Below are 24,155 nucleotides of genomic sequence, written 5' to 3' on the forward strand. Positions count from 1 at the left end.
TGGTGAGAGATCGATAAATGTGTGTTACCGTGTGAATTGTGGTAGCTTGACTTCATCCCGGACGAGCCCCCAACTATGAATTCCTATTAATCTTTATACCCTAATGTCACGTACGCACAAGAAATAATTGTTTTCCAGATTTTGATTGTGGTTCCAAAGCACAAAAAGATATTATTCACATAAAAGCATATAGTTGCACGCCTAGATCTATAACACAAGTAGCCCAAAGGTTATACAAATTACAAACAGTCGATACATACGCATGCGCTCTGGATCCAGATTTCCTGGCATCAACTATGAAACCTCTGCCAACAGAAAGAAAGATGCTAACTACCAGTTCTAGAGTGCTTGCATATGTACCCTTGCAGAGATAGGCAATACAATAGAACGAGTTGGCATGATACCATTGGTTCTTCCTCCTGGTTCTTCTGTTACGATACAGTTCATAGGTCAGTTTGTATTGTAATAGTTCAGCCCTCCAACAGCTCTTTGTGTGCGTTTTCCCACTGAAGAACAAGTCTAAACTGACTAATAAACATTACATTACAGAGTACATTTCAATGCCTATCTCTCTATGATCCATAACTTGCAAACGCATGTTGCAATTTCCTTGCCGATGGAACTGGACGTCTGCAAATAAACAGTGGTTTAGAATGGCACCAAACATGGTCTGCTTATCATGTACTAAACCTTAGATACCAAATATATGTATTTCACAATAGACTTGATAACGTATAAAACCTCTAATATTAACCTTAATGCTTAGGGAACCTTTTTATAAGTTTTGGTATGTGTAAGTGTAAGGATATTGCGTGTAGTCGCTAATATGCGTGGTGCGTTTTATGTGCATAGTGTTTTAATAAACAGCGCAACTGTGCGCTGTGCGTCTTGTATATTTTATATGTATGATTTAATGTGCGTATGGGGTATGATTGGACTTTTAACAATATGCGGTAGCAATGCAGTCGCACGATGCTAATAATAGCATTTTAGCATCGCACACAATGGTTTCATGCTGACGACGCAAGATGGCGTCATCAGGGGCAACATAAAATGGCGTCGCCCGATATTAACTTGAGATCTGGTCTCAGCCAATCATATTGCTTCGACATGGCGTTTTAAGCAATCTGGAATTTTCTTTATACAGATGTGTCCTTATACATCTTTGCTGCAGTCGCGTTAAAAAGCCCCTCTCTGTGCATTAGGTCCCATGAGACTCTGCTAGCACTTGGCATTTTTTTGCGTCTTTTTTGCTATAAATGTGTCTTAAGCTGGGTTCACACTGACAGATATATTGTGCGATCGACTGGACGGGACCCGCAGCCAGGCACAGATAATGGCTGTTCAGTGTGTATGAACGACCATCATCTGCAGATCACTCGATCTGCATATATAAAGTATCTGTATAGTGTGTACCTTAAGTCACAATGTGATGCGACTTGGACTCACCAGCAGACTGTTCTGATTATTTTGATATGTGACACTTGTATATCTATGTGCAACTGAATCTCTGAATCTGTATATGTAAAGTGCTACAATGTAGTGGTCGCAGCTTTTCTCATTCCAAGTTCCGTAGTGGCTAATATACAGACTCAGGCTAATAGACAGACTACAAGTCCACTTGTGCGTCCTAGTTGCATCACATTGCGACTTGGACGCATTTTTGGTAAAAAAAGACGCCCGGCGCTATCAGAGATACTTGTATACATTTCACATGTTTTATCTAATTGAGAGTTGATATTAAACATATTTTACGGAGGTATATGAAGGTTCTTGTTTTTAATACTCACCATTTTATATTACCCAGCCAAATGGATATTTAGAACGTTTCAATCACTTCAATACTTACCTTGGCATAGTCAAATAAAGCACCTTTTATAAACATTTATATTTATTTAATATTTCAAATATAATCATTGCACACTCTATTTGCAGCCAAATAGAGGATAACAGTCGAGTACGGACCACACTTCAAATTGCGGTCCATACATAGGAAGTAGTTGCGGTCCAAACACAGGACGGAGTAACTGCATTGGATTGGATGCCATAGCAAAACCCAAACAAAACCTCCGAAACTCTGTTGGTTGGGATTGGAACGGAGAGGAGATGTTACTTCTGGCGTAATGCTGTGCGTTCCAATACAGTCTCACCTGCGTTCCATGACCAAGAGATGGACCTCTTTGACCTGGAAATAGTGCCTCACCAAACTATACAAGTCATCCACAACCCACCCCTATCATACTGCCCTAAGCTTGATACACGTTGGCCACATTGGTGGAAATAGTTATCGCGCTGCAGAATCGTGCCATTGAGGAAGCTGAGTCTGAGGTTCCGGAGCCTCCAACTCTACACTATCTACATGCTCCTTAGTTACATATTTCTGGTAATGCCTCCATTTTTTACCAATTTTTACCAATGTTACTCAAGTTTTTGCTGTTATGAATTTATCACATTATGGCATATCCTTTTTAATAGAAATACATTGTTGAAACTTTTTATGCTATTTTGTATATATTTTTGTCTTTTATATGAGTGAAATGCATTATCACTAATTTGACATCACATGACTGGCAAGAGAGAAGCCAGCTTTGAAGGGAAGTGATTGTTTATATTATAACACTTCGTATAGAATATTACATTATTGTCCATTTCATATTTAGCATTTTACTTCCTCCCACATTCTCTATCCAGTCAGGATTAGCGCTCCCTATTCATTCCCCAGATAATACCCTGGTTGAACTCAAACCGCCCATATGTATTCTGTGCCATGTCAAGTTAAACCGAATGAATAAAATATGTAATTTTTTTCTATTAACAATAGTTAATGTAAGACTTGTCAGACCAAGCAGCTTTCATCAAAGCCTAAAGTGGTAGCCTGCATATCTTGCAATACTATTACTGTGCAACTAAACATTCTATTAACAATGTTCAACAATTAGACTAAGAATTTTAGTTGTAAGCCTTAAGCTGCATACACACACAATGATTTTTTGAACGATTATCGTTAAACAATATCGTTTAATGATAATCGTTTAAAAAAATCGTTAACTTTCTGAGTCAAATGATGAACGATTATCGTTCATGCGCGTTCACATTTGTAGTTCAGTCAGACTTGTCAACTCAACGATTTTCATTAAGGGAATATGCAAAAATCGTTAGTAGTTCAAAAAAATCGTTCATTACACTTTAAAAAATCTGACAGAAAATCGTTCATAAAATCGTTGGTAACAAAATCGTTGTGTGTGTATGCAGCTTTACTATTAAATGCATTATTCAATTGGCTCTTTTGCAGAATATCACTATGTAGCTCTGGATTTCTCAGGGCATGGACTATCCTCCCACCTGCCTCATGGGACTAGGTATCAACATTTGGACTATGTGACTGACGTACATAAAGTAGTGACAAGTAAGTTGAGAAATTAATAGTTTGAGAACCGCGGTCACCATTAGTTATGTAAATATTTAGGCATGAAGTACGCAAACTAGTCCATGTCACATTAAAACTTGTTTCTAAAAAAGTGTATTGGTGTAGCAGGACTCAATTCCTGGGGTGCATCTAGAGTTTTTCTCTAGGGTTGGCGATCTATAGATATCCTAACAAACAGAGCTACAGCTAGATATTTTTGTGTCCTTGTTAAGGTTGTGTAATTGTGTCATACTACACTATGGGCCTGTTACAGAGTTGAATGCATTCCTGCTTTATTTTCTCCCATATTGCATTCACAGAACTAAATGTGTGTATTCACCCGTATCTGCAAACAGGCCTACCCTATCTGCATACTTGGTTTGATACTGGTCAGTGAACACGTGCACTAACTCTATACTCTGTGCAAAAGATACATCTGAAAATGTGTATTTACGTACATGCATCACTCTCAAAAGATATGATGTAATCCGCAAACGGACTTGTATTCAACTCTGCATCAGTCCCTATGTCTCACACAAAGCTATTTATACATGTCACTAGACGATAAAGTTTGTCCTTCGGGACAGATCTTCGGGAAAATGGAGGCCGCACCATGTTTTCAGTGTTAACTGTGGCATCATCTCTGGAGAGGTGAGTTTAATGTATGGGTGTGTGGGGTGGGCCTCCCTGGACCCAGGAGCCCATGTGCATTGCACACTCTGCACCCATTATAGATAAGCCCATGGGTTATCCCAAAATCACGGGAAAAACTGATGAGCAGTTTTCCCTTATTTCAGACTAGCAAGCACTGGGCTTTGTCACCCTGGTCTGGGGGATCCATAGAGCAGGTACCTGCAGTGTGTGGATCCCACCAACATGGTTCTAGACTGGCCTCTCACGAGGGTATAAACAACCATGGTATCAATAGCACCAGGGCTACTCTCTGTACCCGATGGCCAGTTTGTATGGTAGAAATAGTAAAAAAAAAAATGGATTTTAAGGCCTGGTTGACAAAAATGGCTGCCTGGGCAAGTTGAGACCTGTAGTTCACAAAGGGAAAATGTAAATAAAGAGACAACAGTTTAAGAATAAACACTCTTGGGTGGAACGGGGGATGTAGCATTTCTAAGAACTGCCTGAAGCTGTTATGTCAACACGGAGGAGAATCTTTTAAGAAATGTTCCCAGCACTCAATGCCATGAACAATTCTGTCTGTTGTGGGTGAAAAGAGGGGATGTCCCATTACATTAATAAATATGGACCTAAAAATGTGTCCACTGAGTGTACATTGGCAGGCTTTCAGCACTGTGTTTGCTTATTCATCAGAGCTAATAAAGATATACATTTATTATGAAGAAGCTGTGCTCATTTTAGAAAAAATTGTAAGTACGGCTTATTATTTTTCAGTGGTATAAGTGATAAAATAGAGTGGTCCTGTCATCCCAAACAAACCGGCACCAGTTTTTTTAAAACCTCAAATAATTTCTTATAAACTTCTGTGTTAAAACATGCTCTTGTTCTCGCTCTAGTTCTCACTCTCTCTTTCGCTCTAGATGGCTCCTGTTCTGTCTCCTGTCTTGTTTTCACCCTTTCGCTCTTGCTCTCCAAATATTTGTAGAGCATACATAATGCCATGCCTCCCACACCTGATTTGTAGAACCCACTCCTGACATACTGTTTTTTTTTGTTTTGTTTTTTTTGAATCTCCTCTCAGCTTTAGGATGGAAAAAATTCTCGATTTTAGCACACAGCATGGGTAAGAATTTCATTCGCTACAAAAGCCAACATATGACCAGGCTATCATTTCGAACGAAAGATTATATTTTTTAACTTCTGTTTCTTTTTTTTTTTTTTTTTTTACTTTTACATTTACTGTAGGTGGTGTTATTGGTGGATTGGTAAGACAATATGTACATTTTACTATGTGGGTGTGAAATTTTGCAGGAGATTAACCAGTTACATGTTATTATCCAAAGCAAAGATCTATATAATCTCAATAGTAATACACACATAATAAATGTTTTTGAGTGTATTTCTATTGCCCTTTTAAAAACAATCTTTAGTATATTTTCCCATAGACTCTATAAAGCTTTGTAAAATTATTTCATTAAATATTAAAACAAAATACGATAACATATGCAGCAATAAACCTCATCTGACATTTATCTACCCTGCTTATTAGCCCAAACTCTGATTAGCCCATAAAATGTGATTATCTGATAGCATATAAAGGGCCATGTGGACAGATGGCATATAAAAGGCATTGTGGAGAGGTCTGATAGCATATAAAGGGGCATGAGTGGACTCAGATGGCATGTCAGGGTGAGGGCTGTCTGATGGAATTTAAATGATCATGTGGAGGAGTCTGATGGCATATAAATGGGCATGTAAGGTGCATGAGGAGACTCTTGACAAATAAAATGGTTGTTACTCTACTTCAGTTTTGACCATGCCCATTGTCTGGGATCTGAAAATAAAAAGGTGGTACCAGGGACCTTCACCTACTGCCCCTCTTTAGGTCCTAATACAGTTTTGGATATTTAGCGTTTGCTTGTGTCTTAAGGGTCTATAAATGTTTTTTCGTATACAGGATGCTAAGAATCCGTTCTCTATTCTCTCATTATCTACAACCTTGACTATTGCAACTTCCTCCTGTCTTTAATTTCCCTCCCACATGTATCCCCGTTTCAATCCACCTTAAATGCCACAGAATGATCTTTCTCTCTCTGCACCACTTTGCAAATCCCTTTTATGGCCTCCTTTTTATCCTTCAGAATTTAATTTAAATTATTCATCTTTACATATAAAGCACTCAACAACTCCAACCCTTCATACATCTAAAATATAATCTCAAAATACTCTCCCTCTTGCCTTTTAGACCTAAGTCTGATGTGCACTTGTTTCTGGTCTCCACCTCTTACTCCTGCCTACAAGCCTTTTCCCCTATGTCACAAAGCTAGGAGAAGTGGTTCCCTTACTGGCTCAGGGTTTGGGAGAGGAGTAGCGGGATGTTGGAATTGAGGAGGCCGGATATAGGTTCTTCTCATAAGTGGTTCTCAGTAGGCACAGAGTTACTAATGCTGCGCTGAAACTAGTGAGTAGGGATGAGCAGGATATTCCAAGAGTGCTAGCCTCGGAATGAACTCAGTGTTTTAGATAGAGACAGAGTGGTGAGCTGGATCAGCTGAGACTTGCTGAATGGGACCCGGACCGGCTGGTAACGGTGTTGGTTGCCGAGGTGGACTCGGTGACGACTGGTCCAGCTGTTAGAAACAGCAGACGTTCTGTAGAGAAAACTTCAGACTAGAGTGCTGGAGCCTAAGGATGTAACAAACAAGAAGTGATGTTGCAAAGGCAAAGTTCCTTGGTCCAGGGATCCTATATATAACCCCATTGCTGAACTGGGATAGGCTGAAATGCTTCAGCTGACTTATAGTTAGCCAGCTATTGGTTATTGCAGTGTCAAGTGATCAAGGCAACATGGTGGCACCCCTAGCCTAAACTGAGCAAGAAGCTTCTGGACCCGCAGTGTGGACCTGGAGAGGACAGCCACTGGTGGATACTGCGGAGAGGTAAGGAGGGAGATTGCCGTGGCTGGGGGCCATATGATGCAGCGGATGCCAGCCGCCGCTGGAGGCTATGAGCCACAGCAGCTGGCGGCCGGGACCTGGGGAGCGCAGCATCTAATGGTCGCAGCCGGGAGCCGGAGGGTTCAGCAGCTGATGGCCGCGACCTGATACCCTATTGTTATCCCTTCTAGAATTCCCTACCATTCCTGGTCCCATAGCCTTCAAATCTTTAAACTCTCTCTGAAAAACCATCTCTTTATTAGAACTTACTCTACTTGCCCTTGTGCACCCTCTAATGCACCCACACAAATGTCCTAATCTCCACAGGTGCTCCTCATGTTTCAGCTGTGCCCCCTGCCAATTAGAATATTAGGCCATCTCTACCCTTTCATGTCTGCATATATTTGTCTTATCTTGTATGGTCCTGTTTTATGTCTGTCCTGTTTTTCCCCATTGTCTGATATGTGGATAGTGGGCCTGATTCAGAGCCGGACGCTCTGACCAGAGCGCTCGCTCTGAATCAGTGCCCTCCTCCCTAAAAATGGAGCGGCCTCTTGGACGTTCGCATAGCTGTGGGTTACCACCCACAGCTTATGCGAGCGTCCATGATGATGGTCGCGATGGTCAAGACCATCGCGACCATCGGGCTTGCGACGAGACCCTGTGGTAGGGTCTCGGTGACCGCAAGTCCAGGAGTGATTTTGGCTCTATCAGAGCCAAAATCACTCCCACTGACATCACTAGTGATGTCAGTGGGGCCGGACCCAGACGGTAGGCGTTCCCATGGGAACGCCTCCGTCTGGCAGCCACGCCCCCGGCACGCCCACCAAAGGAGGCGTGCTGTCAGTCACCATCAACAGCACGCCCCCTTTGGTGCGAGACCTGGAGCGACGTATTTCTCGTCGCTCACCGGGTCTCGCGCATGCGCACGACGGAGCTCCCTCTGTCGTGCGCATGCGCATTCGCCCAACATCGACCCGCTTGCGAGCGGGTCTGAATGACCCCCTGTGTACATTGTGGGACCTTACAAATCAATAATAGTGATAATATGTTTTGTGTATATTCAGTTTCATTGTTGTTAATCAGTGCTGTTACTCTAGTATATACATACTGAATCTGAAATATTGATATATGTAAAACCACCTATAAATAATCTAACAGTGAGTTTTATAGTCATCATTTAGTGTTCATTAGGAAAACATGTATATTCTTATGGAATACTGCACCTTCTGTTGTATGTTATGCCTCAGGTTTCTGTGACCTGTATAACATAATATATAATATGTGATGCATTATATTATTTATATGTTCTTGAATACAATGCAGTGATTTAAATACAATGGGGCTGATGCATTATACGATGCATTTATGTAAAAATAATGAATTGTTCACACATGCGTACAATTCTGCACCATGAGCATATGCATCAGGTTTTACGTCAGGCATTAATAAAATACTGTAAACTTATACCCACGTTTGACAAAAAAAAAAAATGTAAACGAAAATATACATTTGCTATAGAGCTTCAATAAGAGAATACTTTTAAATACATCTGGTTAAACTCTCGAGAACATGCCCTTACTGTACACTGTCTACGTTAGATCGCCTCTTCCTTCTCCTGTCCCCACCTCAAGAAACTGACATAGTCCACCTCTGCATCAGCCCCAATGACTACATATCATGCACTTTGATAATGATTTGATTATGCTTAATTCAGTGGACACATGTAACACTTATAGTTGTAACTAAATGTGGCCTTATGCATGATGATAGTTCAGATAGTATGTCTCCATTTGTGTTCCTGTGCTTAAACATTCCTGAATATTTTGTAGTTTTCCTCTGCATTTCCTGAGTTAGTCAAGCACCTAGTACTTCTGGATTCTTATGGATTCTTTCCTCTTCACTCGGTAAGAAATAACACATTTATTTTTACCTGTCTAGTGTAGTCTAATTAACCTCTTATTTTATTGAATTTATCACATCCTATGTATTTAGGATTTTGTCTGTGGAAGCAGGTGGGACAATTACTGGCCCAGCAAAATAAATGAACTCACCTGTGTATAATAACAGAAATCCACAAAACATGAGCTGTTGGTTGTACTTGAGGACTGGAGTTGAGAACCCATGTAACTATTAATAATGATGGGCATACGTTGCCAGATAAAATGCATGTCAGACCGACAGACATTTTATCTGGCAGACTGTCAGCCCGCAGATATCGCGGGCATACACTGTGAGATTTCTCTCAGCGTATTGGCCCCGATATCTGCGCTCCGACTCCGGGGGAGGAGACATTAAGTGCTGTTATTACAAAGTTAATACGTTAGACTCATAATTATAGCCCTGCAACTGAGAATTCGACTACCGCCAGGTCCAACATCTTCTGTAGGGAGGATGAAACCTGTACTAAACTCGGGAAAGACTGGGATAACCCGGACACCCACGGATATTCTACCGAGGGTGGCTGAGAAGCAGCACCCTGGGACGCCCCTGTGGAAGGTTGTCTAGAGAAGGACAACTGTTGGGATAGTTCCAGCATAGCCTTAGAGAGCGTATTGGCCCAGGCCTGTTCGGAAGGGGACCCTGAAACTAGCTCGCTGCTGCCCAGCAAAACACGCCTCACAGAGGCCCCCCCTAATCCTGTGCCACACCCTGAAGTTTGTTGAGGAACTGTTTGCAGGAAAAATATTTATGTCCAGACCCTCCCTTGTCAGAGAGGACATGACATGAGAGGCAGTGGATGAATTTGTGCGTAAAATAGATAATAGTACAACTTGTAGGGTTTTTGGCTCCTATTTACCAGATCAAGTTAAACAGGGTATGATATGGGTCACACACACACATAAATCACATATGCAGACAAGGCAAGACACAAAAGGTCTAACGTTACAAAAGTCTAGTGACTGTACAGAGACTAACACTATAGCTGCACAATGGGCTCGATTCAATTCAGCGCGGTGCTGAATAGCCACTGGAGGGAGCTCCTGGAGCTATTCAATTCACCGGGCTGTTTAGTCCGACTAAAAGATTCCTTCTTACACCCCCCTGAGGGTGTGAGGAGAAATCAGACAAAAGTGCCAGTTTAGTTGGAGAATGACAGTTCTTGCAACTAAACACCCAGGTCAAGTTGCAAGAGAATTGCCGTTCTCCTACTTCACTGGCAACTGTCGGTCCAAACAGCACGGTGAATTGAATAGCTCCGAAAGCTCCCTCCCAGGGCTATTCAGCATCGTGCTGAATTGAATCGAGCCCACTGTATTGTGAGGTGTAAGGGAGGGCTGAAAGAGAAAAACCTGGCTGCCAGAATTTAAGTGCAGGAGCTGCAACTTCAGAAGCTTGAGGGCTGAAAGATGGCATCTGGTGAGTGAATGCTGGGCGGGCAATCTCTGAGGAGAAGCACGCCTAGAGGTAGAGAGAAACCCCTCCCATGGGCTGACCATCCAGAGCAGTGCTGTCAGGGAGACGGCAGCCAGTTCTGCTAAATATACTATATGAGAAAAAACTTATATCCTTGGTGGTCCATTAAGGGCTACGGTAAACCAGGCTGTCACTCGACTGTCCGACTTGGTATCCTCCACTACTGAGGCAGGGTAGCCACTATTCATATATGGCATCCAGCTGTCAGCAGACACCACTTACCTTAAAGTGGCGCGGATGCAGTGTGGGGGTAAGCTGCAAGGGACTCCTCTGCTGGCCCCCGGGTCCATGCAGTGCTGCGTCTCTTCTGGAGTCCGCTGAGTCAAGGCAACTGTCTGGCTACAGTGCTGTGACTCTGGATTGGCAGTCCCATGGCGAAGGTGGGCTGTCAGCTCACACTATCGCAGTGTACAGCCCGCCCCAGAAACTTAAGGCACTAAAGCAAAACTGACGTCAAGAGGAAGGGGGTGGGGTTTAGAGGGGGAGGAGCCTGTGCTGCAAAGGTGTTAACTATTTAGGGGCTTATTCATCAAACGATAAATGGCCCAGTAACCATGTGGAAACGGCAGTTTCTGCATATTTAGGTTACCGGGCCATTCATCATCAGGGGTACGACAGCTTTCTGCTTGTGAGAACAAGCATCATCTTCAGATGGCGCTTGTTCTCGGATCCCCGCTCCTTCCCGTGGGGAAGGAGTTTGGGGATGCGAAGAGGGATTCGAGCGGATCCCTTTGCCTCCTCCTCACTACCTCCCCAGTGGCTTTGCACATGCGTGACCTTGGGTCACGCATGCATAAATGTGCCGAGAGGTAAGTAACGCAGCTACAGATGTAGCTGCGTTACTAATCGCGGGGACAGCTGCTTTTCGGAGGAGCTGTCCCACACGGAGCAATGATGAATTGCTCTGGTGCAAAGTATCCCCCACTGCGAGTTGGATACTTAATCATCGGGCGCCTTAGTACCCATATTCTTTTTGCACCTGCTATACGCCATGGTTTCCAGTGTCCCTATTGGATAACTGAGAAATACGCTTTGTGTTATACGCTACTACTTTTTTTTATTATTATTTATTTTTACTTTTATTGAGGCATTACAGTACATACAAAACGAAAATACAAGACAAAGTATTGCAAATGCAGTAATAGAGAAGAGAAACCATTAAACCAGTAATGTATCTGACTAATTCCAGCAATACAATAGTATAATAATAGTTACAGATAAACAATAGATAATTGAAATTTCAACAATCAATGATTAAGACAGTGGAGACTGAGGTACACTTTTTTTTTTTTTTTTTTTTTTATATAAAGGGAACATACATAGAAGTTTAATCAGATGATTTGGCTATACAATCCAGGTGGCAGGCATCGGTCAAGAAACAATCAACCACTAAAAATAAATAGGAGGATCCTGGGAAACCTGAGTTTGAGGTGGTCTGTTACAAATTCTCATGAATTTGTGTTGTAGTTGTTAGCTGCAAAGTAAAAACACGGTCTGCCTGCCCATCCTCTTATTGCATAACGTTTCACTTTTATTATTATTTTATTAAATTTTTTGGAGCAGGTGGGTGCACTATACTTATAAATACTATTATCAGGCACAAACCTTTTTGACTGGTGTTATTGTACAAGTGGTTATAGAAGATATAACTCTGGACAAACTGTTCTTTTTAATGGAATGTTTATTTTATGTATAGTTGGACAAATAGAGTTAAGCAAGGTTTACTATTCAGTAGGTTCATCGGCAGTGTTTTTGCTTCTTCTCTGGTGTGCCGACAAGCCAATATTCTAACTGGCAACTTTGTAAAGACAAACTCAGAGAAAGTGTGCTCCGTCTCCAATGCAGAACACATATTTTCATGTAAAGAAGTCTTTGCTAAAACCACTTAGGATAAACCTAAAACCAACAATGGGGAGTGCAATGCAAATATCAGTTGTCTCCTGTCATACACCTGATACATGTCCTGCTCTTCTGCCCACTTTCACAAGTGAAAGCTTGAAGTGATTAAATAAGGTCAAATAGAATATCATTTCTGAAGCACACTGATTATGCACCACATATCTTGGCTTTTCACTGTGTGCCTAGACCCAGTACCCAACACATTTTGAGATGCTCGCCTACTCTTCAGTCTCGTGAGATGCCTCTGCATACTAGACGTTTGCATAGGATTGCAGGAAGGGTAATATGAAAAGATGCACTATACAAAAATATTAATATCATATACAAGTCCATCCTCATATAATTTTAGAATCACCCTTTTCATTAAAGTTTTCCTCCTCCTCCTCCCCCATGGCAGCACATATCAAGAGTTAAACCTTCTTTCCACTTGAGTCACGACAGTATAGAAGACCCACCTGGAGGTTATATAAGGCCACTCCTACCTGTGTTCCCTCCTACCTGTGTCTTCTTTCCTTTCCTTTGCTAAGAATAATGCTAGTTGTTGTTTGCATATTTAAGGACTTACCTACTAACTATTGCTGACCACATGGAGCTGAAGGAGAAAAGTACTCCAATACGGAAGACTTGGTGCTTTCACATATTTGTACAAACCGTAGAATAGGTGTGAGGACCAGATTCTGTTGGAGAGACACTGTCTTACAAAGAGAAATCCTCCATCACACTTCACCATTTCTTAACATGGCACATTTAAGGTGGCACACTTGGGTGTGTGCTGTGCACAACTTCGTGGTGTTACGCCACTGAGACACCTGTGTTCATCCTCTGTATGCTGGCCTTTGGACACCAGTACTGCCCTGCATCAGTGGAAGAAAAGGTGTCCCAAAGCAGGATTTCAATTATTTTAAGGCATGAACATTGTTACTTATGATAAGAAGGAGAATCTCTGGCCAAAAAAACAAAAAGTAACTTCCGGAAGGATGTTTAGGCTGGTTACATTTATACTGTAATCTAGCATCAGTGTCTGCATTGCAGTAATTGGACCAACCGCTACAGTACTCCTGTGTCCCTCTATGGACTTGCAGTCATGTGACCACTAATGTCTGTGGCGGGAGTTTTGAACCTGAAATACTATTTAAACTGTTCACTGTTAAGTGTCTTCTTGCCTCTACTTTTCCTGGTGCTTCTCCAAGTTGGTTATGGTATTTCCTGGCTTCGGCTTGTTCTACCTTAAGCCAGCTCCTGATTTGTTGATTTGCTCTGTTACTTTTTGCACTGCTCTCTGCTTAATTTGGATTGCATTCTTTTGGCTCTGTTTAGTATTCCTTCCAGGGGCAGATCAGAGGGCTGAGACCTGTATCAAAGCCCAAACCACTTTGCAGGTGTCCATAGTAATTATTTGACTGGGCAGTGCTGTTTGGCGGTAGTGAAGAAGACATTTCCATGATTTGACACCGAGCTACAGCACTTGTATCTACATATGGTAGAACTAATTAAATGGAGGAGACCTATTTTGGCAGATTCCTCTTTCGCAGTGATGAGTACTGATTCTTACTTATCAGATTCTTTGTGTAAGGAATTAGCAGAAGTTTCAAAGGAAACTTTATTGTAGGTCTAATTAAATCAAATTTATAAAATGATGGAGATTGAGAAAGTCAATAAAAAGTTACTATTACAGAATATGTTTAGAGCTAAGAAAAGGAGCCATACCTTTCCATTTATAATAATTACAAAATGGAAATATCTTAATAAATGTCAATTTAATACTGCAAGATTGAATCCTGTGCACACATTCCCTGCAGAGCAAACCAAAGCATTGAGTTGTATCACTTGGTACTTTGCGATAAATCCCTTTCTCCGATTCCAAGGGGAACACTGGAGATACACTGGGGGTATAGACGTGTGATGAGTGGAGCCTGGCACTTTAATATTCTCAAGAATTAAAGTTGGCTCCTCCCCCTCTATACTCCGCTGGCCTCAGTTAAGATTATCCAAGCCATAGTGGAGACGGAGAGAAGAGAGAATTACCAACAGGACCAAAATGCAGAACACAAGTGTAAAAACACACTCGCTGGCAAACAGCAGACAATAGCAAGCACACACAGAAAATGGCAACACAATAGCCGGGAGGGAGTCCAGTGTCCCCATGGAATCGGAAAAAGGGATTTATCAGTAAATATTAAAATCCAGTTTTCACCTTCATGCACTGGGTGACACTGGAGTTAGACTGGGGACATCCAAAAGCTGTCCTCAAGGGTGGTTAGGTGTTGAGAAACTTGCAGGACCCTGCGACCAAACCCAGCCGCCAAAGTATCAAATCTGTATCATCGTGGATCGTCAACACAGAAGCCTTGTGTTGACTATAATCTACAACCCGCGGCACAAGTCGAGTGAAAACATCTATGAACTGATAACCGATAAAAGTAAACTCATCCTGTCACACAAAGTCCATTGTGTTTTTTTGAAGATTCCAGGAGATTCCACTTAAAACACCCCCTGCTCATGGATTGAAGGACTTTTAAGCCCCTTTGTGATTTTTAGGCGATCACCTAAAAAGATGATTCAGAAGTGATCATTTGTATAAAAAATAACCCAAAAATAGGCTATACCAAAGTGATAATATTGCCTGAGTCTTTGGATCAGATGATGAGAGTCTGAGCTTAAATCTACTGTGTTAAAGTTGGCATTAGAGGGTTGTCATGTACCAAAAATACAACATTTTGTGCACCACTTCTCAGTCTTAGCTTAAATAACGTGTAAACATGTCCAATTCCATGAGGAAACCTGTTTCCATGAGGAAATCTGTTTAGGATTTTCTCACATTATTGACTTAAACGACATGTCAATCTTTATTAATGGATGTTAAAAAGTTTTTTTTATTATTATTAACTATTCCCAGATGAATTCAGCAAAAATAAATCCTCAGACAGAGAAATGTGACCCTCATGAAACATTTTGTTGCTAGAAATTACAGGTTTCTCCCGGCCAAGTTTATTTTTATTATATTGCATGGCATGGCATTTTTTGATGTCTTCTGATTGCATAGGGACAATCTATAGCGGCATGGCTGCAATGTGGAACAGCACAACATGATCAGTAACACCGCTAGTTTTTTCTTGCAACACATAGAGGTGAGCAGGAAACCTTGTGCTGTTCAGTCTCCCCCAATGGGCAAATATATGGGTATGTACACAGCATGAAATGGCTGGATTCCCTGCTTTGTGGCACATCACTTCTAATTGAATCAGCCAGTATGACTGCAGAAACCAAGTCTTGACACCTACTTTATATCTCTTCTTGACAGGACTTGCTAATAAGCCACCTGAAAAAAGCAATCCTCCATTATTCTCGGTTAGAGGGTGTAAATGGAGAAAAGGTTTATACACCTGAAGGAGCCCTGCAGAGGTATGTACCAGTGGATAGTTTTTTACACTTGCTGTAAGTTAATATTTATAATTCTACCTGAAAATCATTATATGCATTTCATGTGTTCATTTGTATATGTGATATTTTTGCTTCATCTCTGTATATTCATTATTTATTAGGTATTTTATTTAAGGAGGTTTTTTCCTTTAGTGCTCATTGAAACAAGTGGTTAATGAACATTTAGTAAGTAATGGCTCATTCAGGAACTGATGAGTTTGAAGTATATTTTGCATTGCTCATAAGAAGAGTGCATAGCAGAAAACGCCTATATATGTACATATATAGAGAGTCTCTATGTGCACGTGCTCTTAGTTTTCTTCTAGTGATTATCAAGCCCAAAAATGTGTAATTAGATTCTGTTGTTCACTCACCCATAGGGCCTCGGTCTGGGAGGCACGCAGCCGCATCTGCGTCTTTATGCTAATGCCGCAGCCGTTTTTTTCAAAACTGATGGCCACTTGCGGCGGTGCAAATCCGTTTCAGTGCGTCATGAAAACTTGCAGCAGCCCTATGGCAGGTGCAGTTTCTCTGTCTGAGTACTGTGTGAGCGGTTGTGCACCTTTAGTCACAGCCGATGTCTGCTACATGCCCACGTCTACCTTGCCACCCAGTTACCTCCTAGGAACGCCTACTAAAATCCAAACTCCCTGCGTCCAGATTCGTCCTGCATCTCCGTGCAGTAACAGTCGAGACGCATGTGTGGTGCGACTCAGACACGTGCTGTACCTAAAACGTTGACCGTTTGCGTGCATATCGGTATAGGGTGTGACTCAGAATCAGGCCCATATTGTCCTTGATTATTTATTTATTCTAAATAAAATTCCTTCTAAAAAAGGCATCCAGTCCATGCTTAGACCAGGAACATTTAATGGTTTGTAAAGTCTGTTTCCTGTATTTTCCTTCTGAATACGGATGAGTTTAAAAGATCAATAATTGATCAATTTTAAAAGATCAAACTTTCTATTTCTTGCTATCTGATTTTCCCATTTAGTCTCTGCTAACCTGATTAATTTAATTTTAAATAATTTCAATACACTTTATCTCCCATTGCCTCCAATACATTCTTATTAATTACTTTGGTTGCCTTGTAAACTAGAAATGTGTTTGCCATATATTATGAGTGTGCAGCAGTATTACACTTTTATGGTCTACAAGCTTCAGTGTTTCCCTGAGCTGACTAAATTATGCACTTGTAAAATTCATAGTTGTAGCTCGCTTAAAATATATTTTATTGAAATTGACTGACTAAAGATGTTGATATTTTACAAAAAAAATTCAAGTCTAATGATGTAACTGACTTAAACTCCCCTCCCCTGTACATACAATTTCTTTTCTTTATTTGTTAGTGCCTAGTCTAGCAGTGAACTAGGTGTTGTTTTGAGAAAAGTATACTTTATTTTCCATCTCTATTAAAAACCAGTTTGATTTTCACAATATACTTGGATATTTGCTGTCCTTTCAATTTGTAATGATTAACTTTTAGTACATTGTTTATACCGTCAATCAATACTTAGTTGTCTGTATTGTCAGAATTTTCACATCTTTTCTCCCACTGTCACTCCTGAGGCTTTGTCTGAACCCCGGTCTGAGTTGTATGTCAGGAGCTGGGTTGCTTTGGGTGGTATCCATTTAGCCCTGAACATTATTTGGGAGCTAATACATCCCCTGGGGCTATCCAATTAGTCTTAAAAATCTGGCCTGACGCCAGCACGTATCGTGGATTTTTTTTCGGGACCTGATGTGCCCCGAAAAATATACCCCCGGAAAAGTGCTGTGTGTTCGTTTCTGCAATGGCGAAAACACTTAAGTCCGTAAATTTATCACGGACCCTTTGTATTTTTGTCCGAAAAATACTGTTTGTTCGGCCGAACAAATAGGATACGTTGATGAAAAAAAAGGTCTAGAAACTGGCATTATCCGCAAAAAAAACCACCTGTTTTTCACCCCCGAAAATATGTCTGGGCTAATTGGATACCCCCCTGTGTGCAGGAAGCTTGGTGGCTTAATTAGGTTCCTTCTAGAAGCTAGCTTGAGTACAAGGATAGCATGATGAGGAACAGGCCTAGTGGAAATGGCCGGTTAGAACTGGAATGCAGGAACCGGATTACTACAATGGATTTTAAATGGATTACTAAACTGGGCTGGAATACTAGACCGGACTGGAACTGGAATGCTGAACCAGACTGGCACCGGAATACTAGACTGGATTGGGATCTGAATGCTGAGCCGGACTGGGACCAGAATACTAGACTGGATTGCTAAACCGGACTCTAACCGGAATACTGGATCGAACTGAGACTAGATTGTTGAACCAGATTGGAATCGGAATACTGGACTGGACTGGGAACAGATTACAGGCTGCGCTGACTAAGATAGGAACAAGCCAATGAGGGCTGCAGACTGCTGTGAACCATTTTGGTATCTGATGAATCAACGTTGCACTGGCAACTGGCTTTTTATAGTGGTTGGTGAGTTTTGGTTGGATGCTGCAGTCAACTGAGCAGGATTGACACACTGACTGGCTGAGAGAGAGCAGGTGACTGAGTCCAACATAGTGGCGCACATAAAGGCTTCAACAAAGATATGTGAAAGGAGTTTGGGATCCAAAGGAATGAATGTAGTTCGAGCTTGTAAATGACTGGATTGATGACTCTCTGAGGAATTGTCCAATGTAGCGAGAAGAGAATTTCATAGAGGGTACTTTGAGTCTCAGATTGTGAGTGGCGACCCAGACACGGTCCCCTTGTTTGAGACTGGGGATGGCCTGACATTTACAATAAAACATGTCTCTCCAAATTTTAGTGAAGTGATTAAACATATTATCTGCAGCAGGTACAATAACAGAAGGAGGAGGCTGGAACTCTGGTATCCTAGGATGAAGTCCATAGACCGTGATAAAGGAAGTAGACCCAGAGGAAGAATGATACTAGTTGTTGTGTGAAAACTCAGCCCAATGTAGAAGTTCATTCTAGTTGTTTTGAGAAGACGAGAAAAAGAGGTGAAGAAAAGTTTCCAAGTACTGATTCAACTCGGTTTGACTGTTGGTTTGAGGGTGATAGGCAGATGAATACTTTACTTGGAGAGCTGAACACAAGAATCTTCAGAATTTGGCCACAAACTGGACCCCACTATCAGCGATAATCTCGGAAGGCAAGCCATGGAGTCTAAAAATCTCCTTTATGAACAGTTGAGCCAGTTTAGAAGCGAAGGGTAGTCCAGTGAGAGGAATAAAGTGAGCTATTTTGGAGAATCGGTCAACTACAATCAAAATAGTGTTGAACACATTAGAAACTGGTAGATCTGCAATAAAGTCCATTGACAGATGAGTCCACGGTTGTTAGGGAATTGACAATTAATTCTTGGATGTCTTACTTGAGATTAGGCCACCAATAGAGTTGTTTGGATCCCAGAACATGCAGAAAATCGTAAAACATGGACCCATTGAAGCAATTTCTTGCGAAGAGTTTAAACTATGAAAATTTTCCCTAGAGGTGAAGTAGGAATGATGTTGGTGGTAGAAGAGGACACAGGATCGATGATTGGACTTTTTTTTTTTTTTTTAAAGGCAGAGATCTTTATCAGCACAGAGTTAGAGAGGGCATCCACCTTGTAATTCTGTGAACCAGGATGTTAGGATGCTTTGAAGTCAAACCTGGAAAAGAACAAAGCCCACCTTGCATGCCTTGGATTGAGACACTGAGCTGACTTTAAGTATAAAAGATTTTTATAGCCTGTGAGGACAGAGATTGAACATTTAACACCTACACACACATACATTGGCCCCCACAGGAATAAAATGCACATACATTGGCTCCCACAGGAATAGCATACACATACATTGGCCCCCACAGAAACAAAACAAAAAAAAAAACATTGCCCCCCACAGGAATAACTTTTTCTGTGTGGCTGGCCACACAGAAAAAGTATAAACCACATTGCTCCCCACACAAAAAAAACCACCACTGGCTGACCCCTACAGAAAAAATGCCACATTGCTACCACATTCCCCCCCCCCACAAAAAAAAAAAACAACAAGTCAAACTGGTTCCCATATTAAGAATAAATATAATTTTTTTAGCATTTACCTGTGCCTCATTGGCTGACAGTGCAGGGCTGTCAGCACAGCAGAGTGCAGGCCGGCAGATGGAGCGGGCTGGTGGACAAGGTGGGATGACTGGCCAGAGAGCTGATGTACGCAAGATTTGCTTTCTCTGTAGGGAAATTATTGAGCTCAAAGTGAATTTCACACTTGGGCCCTCATTCAGAGCCGTACGCTCTGAGCAGAGCGCACGCTCTGAATGAGGGCCGCCCTCCATAAAAATGGAGCGTCCTCCTGGACGCTCGTATAGCTGTGGGTCACCACCCACAGCCTATACGAGCGTGCAGTTTGATGGCCGCGATGGTCTTGACCATCGCGACCATCGAAACTGCGAGCCGGAGCCTGCGGTTGAGGTTTTCAACCGCAAGCTCCGGAGTGATTTTGGCTCTATCAGAGCCAAAATCACTCCCACTGACATCACTAGTGATGTCAGTCGGCCGGCTTCTGACGGGAGGCGTTCCCATGGGAACGCCCCCGGCACGCCCACCAAAGGGGGCGTGCTGTCAATCAACATCGACAGCACGCCCCCTTTGATCAGACACAACGAGCGAAGGACTCCCTCCGTCGTGCGCATGCTCAGTCCAGAACATCGACCCACTTGTGAGCGGACAGCCGCTCGCGAGTGGGTCTGAATCAGGCCCTTGATTCAGAAATTCTCTGTGTAATTTTGTATCCGCACTAAACTTGGCTTTTGCTAAGTTTAGTGGCAAAAGACCAGGCCAGACCAGTCGACAAAACTGATCCAATCCGTAACCTTCCTTAGAAATGTGGTATGAAAAGGTCTTCATATTGATGACAGGAGGGGAGAAAGCAGAGACCCGCAAGTGTACCAAGGGGTACATTTACTAAAGGAAGAGTTTTTAGAAGTGGAGATGTTGCCCATAGCAACCAGATTCTAGCTATTATCTTATAGAAGCTGTTAGTTATATGTTAAGTAGAATCTGATTGGTTGCTATTGGCAATATCTCCACTTCTAAAAACTCACAGGTGGGTAATTCAAACTGACTGAGGTAATAATTAGCCACTTGTGCTCACGCATGGATCATTTTAGTACTTGGACTGAATTGGCCATGAGGACTGGGTTTGGGAAACACTGTCCTAGACCAAATAAGTGCAAGAAGGACTCAATCCAGAGTTTCAAATACCACAAATCGTCCTGCAGAATATAACACTGCAATGTGTAATAGGAATAAGGCTGACTCACTTTTCAGCTCTCTCATTACGCATTGTAATTGATGAAAAAGATAACTCCCTTGTCACATAAGTGCTTTACCTCTCACAACACATAACCATGTAATACCAACCTTAGGCAGTCTCATGTACATTTGACTGAAAGAAAAGTGGAGCGCTAGTTTGATCAAGTGAGCACAATGTTTCCAATGTAGAAAATGTATTAAAATAACAATGAGTTACTTGTCTCAGCCAATTATTCATCTTCGACAGTATAGACTGATACGGAGCGCTAAGGACTTTCACCTTATAAAAGCAGTTCAGTCCTACAAGGAGTTACTGTAGTCTATAGACACCGGACGGTGTCTCAGCCCCCAGCCGCACAAATATACGGGAGCGGCACCCGGCGCACCGCCAGGACTACTACCAGCGGCAGATACCTGGGATCTCGTGAGCAGCATAGAGGGTAACAGGTGACTGTACTAAACTCCGTCAATTATTTGGGCATATCTCTGACTATCTTTGCTGTCAATAAGGAACTTTTATTCCTGCGATAGAGGATGCAATTTTTATGACCAGAGGATATTCATTTTAGGGAGTGAATGATATAGTAGAGCCACACATAAAGAAGAGAGACCTATTCAGAGGTTCAGTATTCAATCTCATTGTGCCCCTTTAGATCCACATACCCTTTCTACATTGTACTCATCTTATGTGTGAAAAGTGTATCCATGCGATGCTAATGCAGATTTATTTACTCATTTGTTAGTTTAATACTTTTTCTACATTGGAAACATTGTGGTCACTGGATCCAACTAGCGCTCCACTTTTCTTTCTGTCTAAATTGGTATAGCAGGTGCAAATCCTGCTGTGTGAGCAGCCTGTTTGTTCAGGGTATACAATCTTGCTAATCAGCGCACATGATTTTTTTTTCTCATGTACATTGGGCCTGATTCAGCACGGATCGCAGTTGTGTTCGCAACTGCGTAATCGCATCCAATGCAGCTGTGGAAATATGCTAATGCCTGCCACAGCTCAACCAGCATAGAGACGCCCACTACAGCTTTCTCATATCCATAATACCTCGCAGTCCTGTGTATACATCGGTAATATCGAAACACATTGGCCCGTCTCGCACAATTACAGCAGGTCTGACCCGTTGCAGAAATTGCATGCAGTGAATACTCAAGCTGCGTAAGCAATTGTAGTGGCTAATTTATACATGCCCATGTAACGGCGTTCAGGCAGGCAGGTTTGTGTTTCTGCATCCAGTCCCCCGTCACCACCCCCAAACACTCACGGCCTGTCACTCAGTCTGCAATGGATTTCTGTGTACATGCGTAATCACAGTGCGTTTGCGACGCATGCGTAATGCGGTGCATGCGCAGTACCCAACAATCAGCCGATCTGCGTACGCGGTAGCAATTGCGATCCGTGCTGAATCAGGCCCATTGCCCATTATGTGAGCAAATTCTTACAAAGAGCTCATCTGAATGCATGCTAAGTGGCTTACATCTGACTACACCTACTTTGGAAATAAAGTTCATTGATTTCAACTCCAACAGTTTTTTTAAGTAGTCTCTTCGGGTGCAAAATTGCTGCATTTTTTAAACAAAGTAGTGGCCCAAATAAATTCACTGCTGTAGCTGTAGCTCTCTAAAAAAAATGATTTCATTATTTTGCCTTCACTATGCTTAGATGGTTTCCCATAAAATCCACCACTGCATTTATCCAGATATAAATCCTTTTTTCCAGGTATTGGTTTTCCAGAAAGAAATATGCTGCATACTTTATAGTTAGGGGGAAATAGAGCTGCTCTGCTATGGTGCTGCATGTGATGTGGTCTACTCTGAAGCACATAACTGTGATATTATTATTATTATTACATATTATTTATAGGGCGCCACAAGTGGTCCGCAGCGCCGTACATACAGTAAAGAGTACACAGAACATGACATTACAATACAGTAACCAAAATATAAACTGAACACAAGTAACAATTAGCAACACAATTCTCCATACACAGTACAGCTCTGAAGGTGAAGGCTGTCATAGAAGTGCTAGAGAAGAAGGCTGTGAGACACTGGGGAGGAGGACCCTGCTCCTAGGAGCTTACAATCTAGGGGAGAGGGGAGACAGACAGATGACATGAATCATGAATGTGCAGAGGGGGACCTGAGTGCAGGAAGTAAGCAAGGTAGAGATGGCTGAGGCAGGAGGGACAGAGACCTGGTAACATGGTTATGTGGTGGAAGGGTATGCTTTGGTGAACAGGTGGATTTTCAGTGCATGTTTGAAGCTCTGCAAGGTCAGGGAGAGCCTGATCAAGCGAGGAAGCTCATTCCAGTAGAGGGGGGCTGCACGGGCAAAATCTTAGGAAGGGCATCAGTCTTTTACTACAGTGTGCATTGTATTCTACAGCAGAGATCACGGCTTCATAATGGGCAGAAAATGCAGTGTACATTTACTCCTATGTAATATCCTTTTAAATGTTACTACCCTAAATTATAAATAGCTTCATCATCTGATTGTGTTTTATGCAGATTATTGGATGGCAACCCATCACTGAATCCTGAGACTGCCAAAGTACTCCTGCAACGTGGGACCAAATCTGTGCCTGGAGGTCAGTAACTATACACATTTAGCGTTCCCGCTAGGCTGTTTTAGCGGGGCACTGCGCCATGCCCTCCTTCTGGTCAAAATATTGACCCTCCTGCTCACTAAGCAGGGTGAAGCTCTGCCGTGAGCAATTAGTACATACCTAATAAATGTGGTGACTACAATGCTCTCTGCATTACCAGTTTTTGAGACTAAAATATATCTCTACTGCTGATTAATTTCATGCAATATATTTCTTTCAGCAGGACTGTGTTCTATCCACTGAGTGAAAAAAACTGTAGGGATTTGTTTTTCTGTTTTTTGCTACATGAATAACAATTGTCTCTCTGTCAGCTTTTGAGCTGCTGCATTGCAACATATTGATACTAATTGTCTCTCTGCTAGCAACTGCACTGCAACATATTGGTACAAAATGGATACAATGATCTCTCCTATAACAGTATATATGCAGGATAAACCATCTGACAAAATACTCCTTCAAGTATACTAGAATCTATGTAGATATGTTTATCTAATATTTTTTCAAAATTAGAAGGAAGGTTTCTTTGGTATA

The 24,155-nt window shown here is 41.9% G+C and overlaps 1 protein-coding gene across 3 annotated transcripts in view; it reads left to right on the forward strand.

Annotated features, from left to right (window-relative positions):
* The window catches only part of SERHL2 (serine hydrolase like 2), a 102,387-nt gene that overhangs the window by 45,984 nt on the left and 32,248 nt on the right, over positions 1–24,155 (forward strand). For 2 of the 3 annotated variants that reach the window (XM_088468018.1, XM_088468019.1), the window contains 6 exons: positions 3,293–3,406; positions 5,121–5,162; positions 5,285–5,304; positions 8,808–8,882; positions 15,593–15,693; positions 23,527–23,606. In XM_088468018.1, coding sequence (XP_088324144.1) covers positions 3,293–3,406; positions 5,121–5,162; positions 5,285–5,304; positions 8,808–8,882; positions 15,593–15,693; positions 23,527–23,606 — 432 coding nt within the window. The remainder of the gene's footprint in view (positions 1–3,292; positions 3,407–5,120; positions 5,163–5,284; positions 5,305–8,807; positions 8,883–15,592; positions 15,694–23,526; positions 23,607–24,155) is intronic. The other variant, XM_088468020.1, reaches the window with a different exon arrangement.

The sequence above is a fragment of the Taudactylus pleione genome, unplaced genomic scaffold (genome assembly GCF_031769625.1).
Source record: "Taudactylus pleione unplaced genomic scaffold, aTauple2 ptg000080l, whole genome shotgun sequence".
Classification (NCBI taxonomy): domain Eukaryota; kingdom Metazoa; phylum Chordata; class Amphibia; order Anura; family Myobatrachidae; genus Taudactylus; species Taudactylus pleione.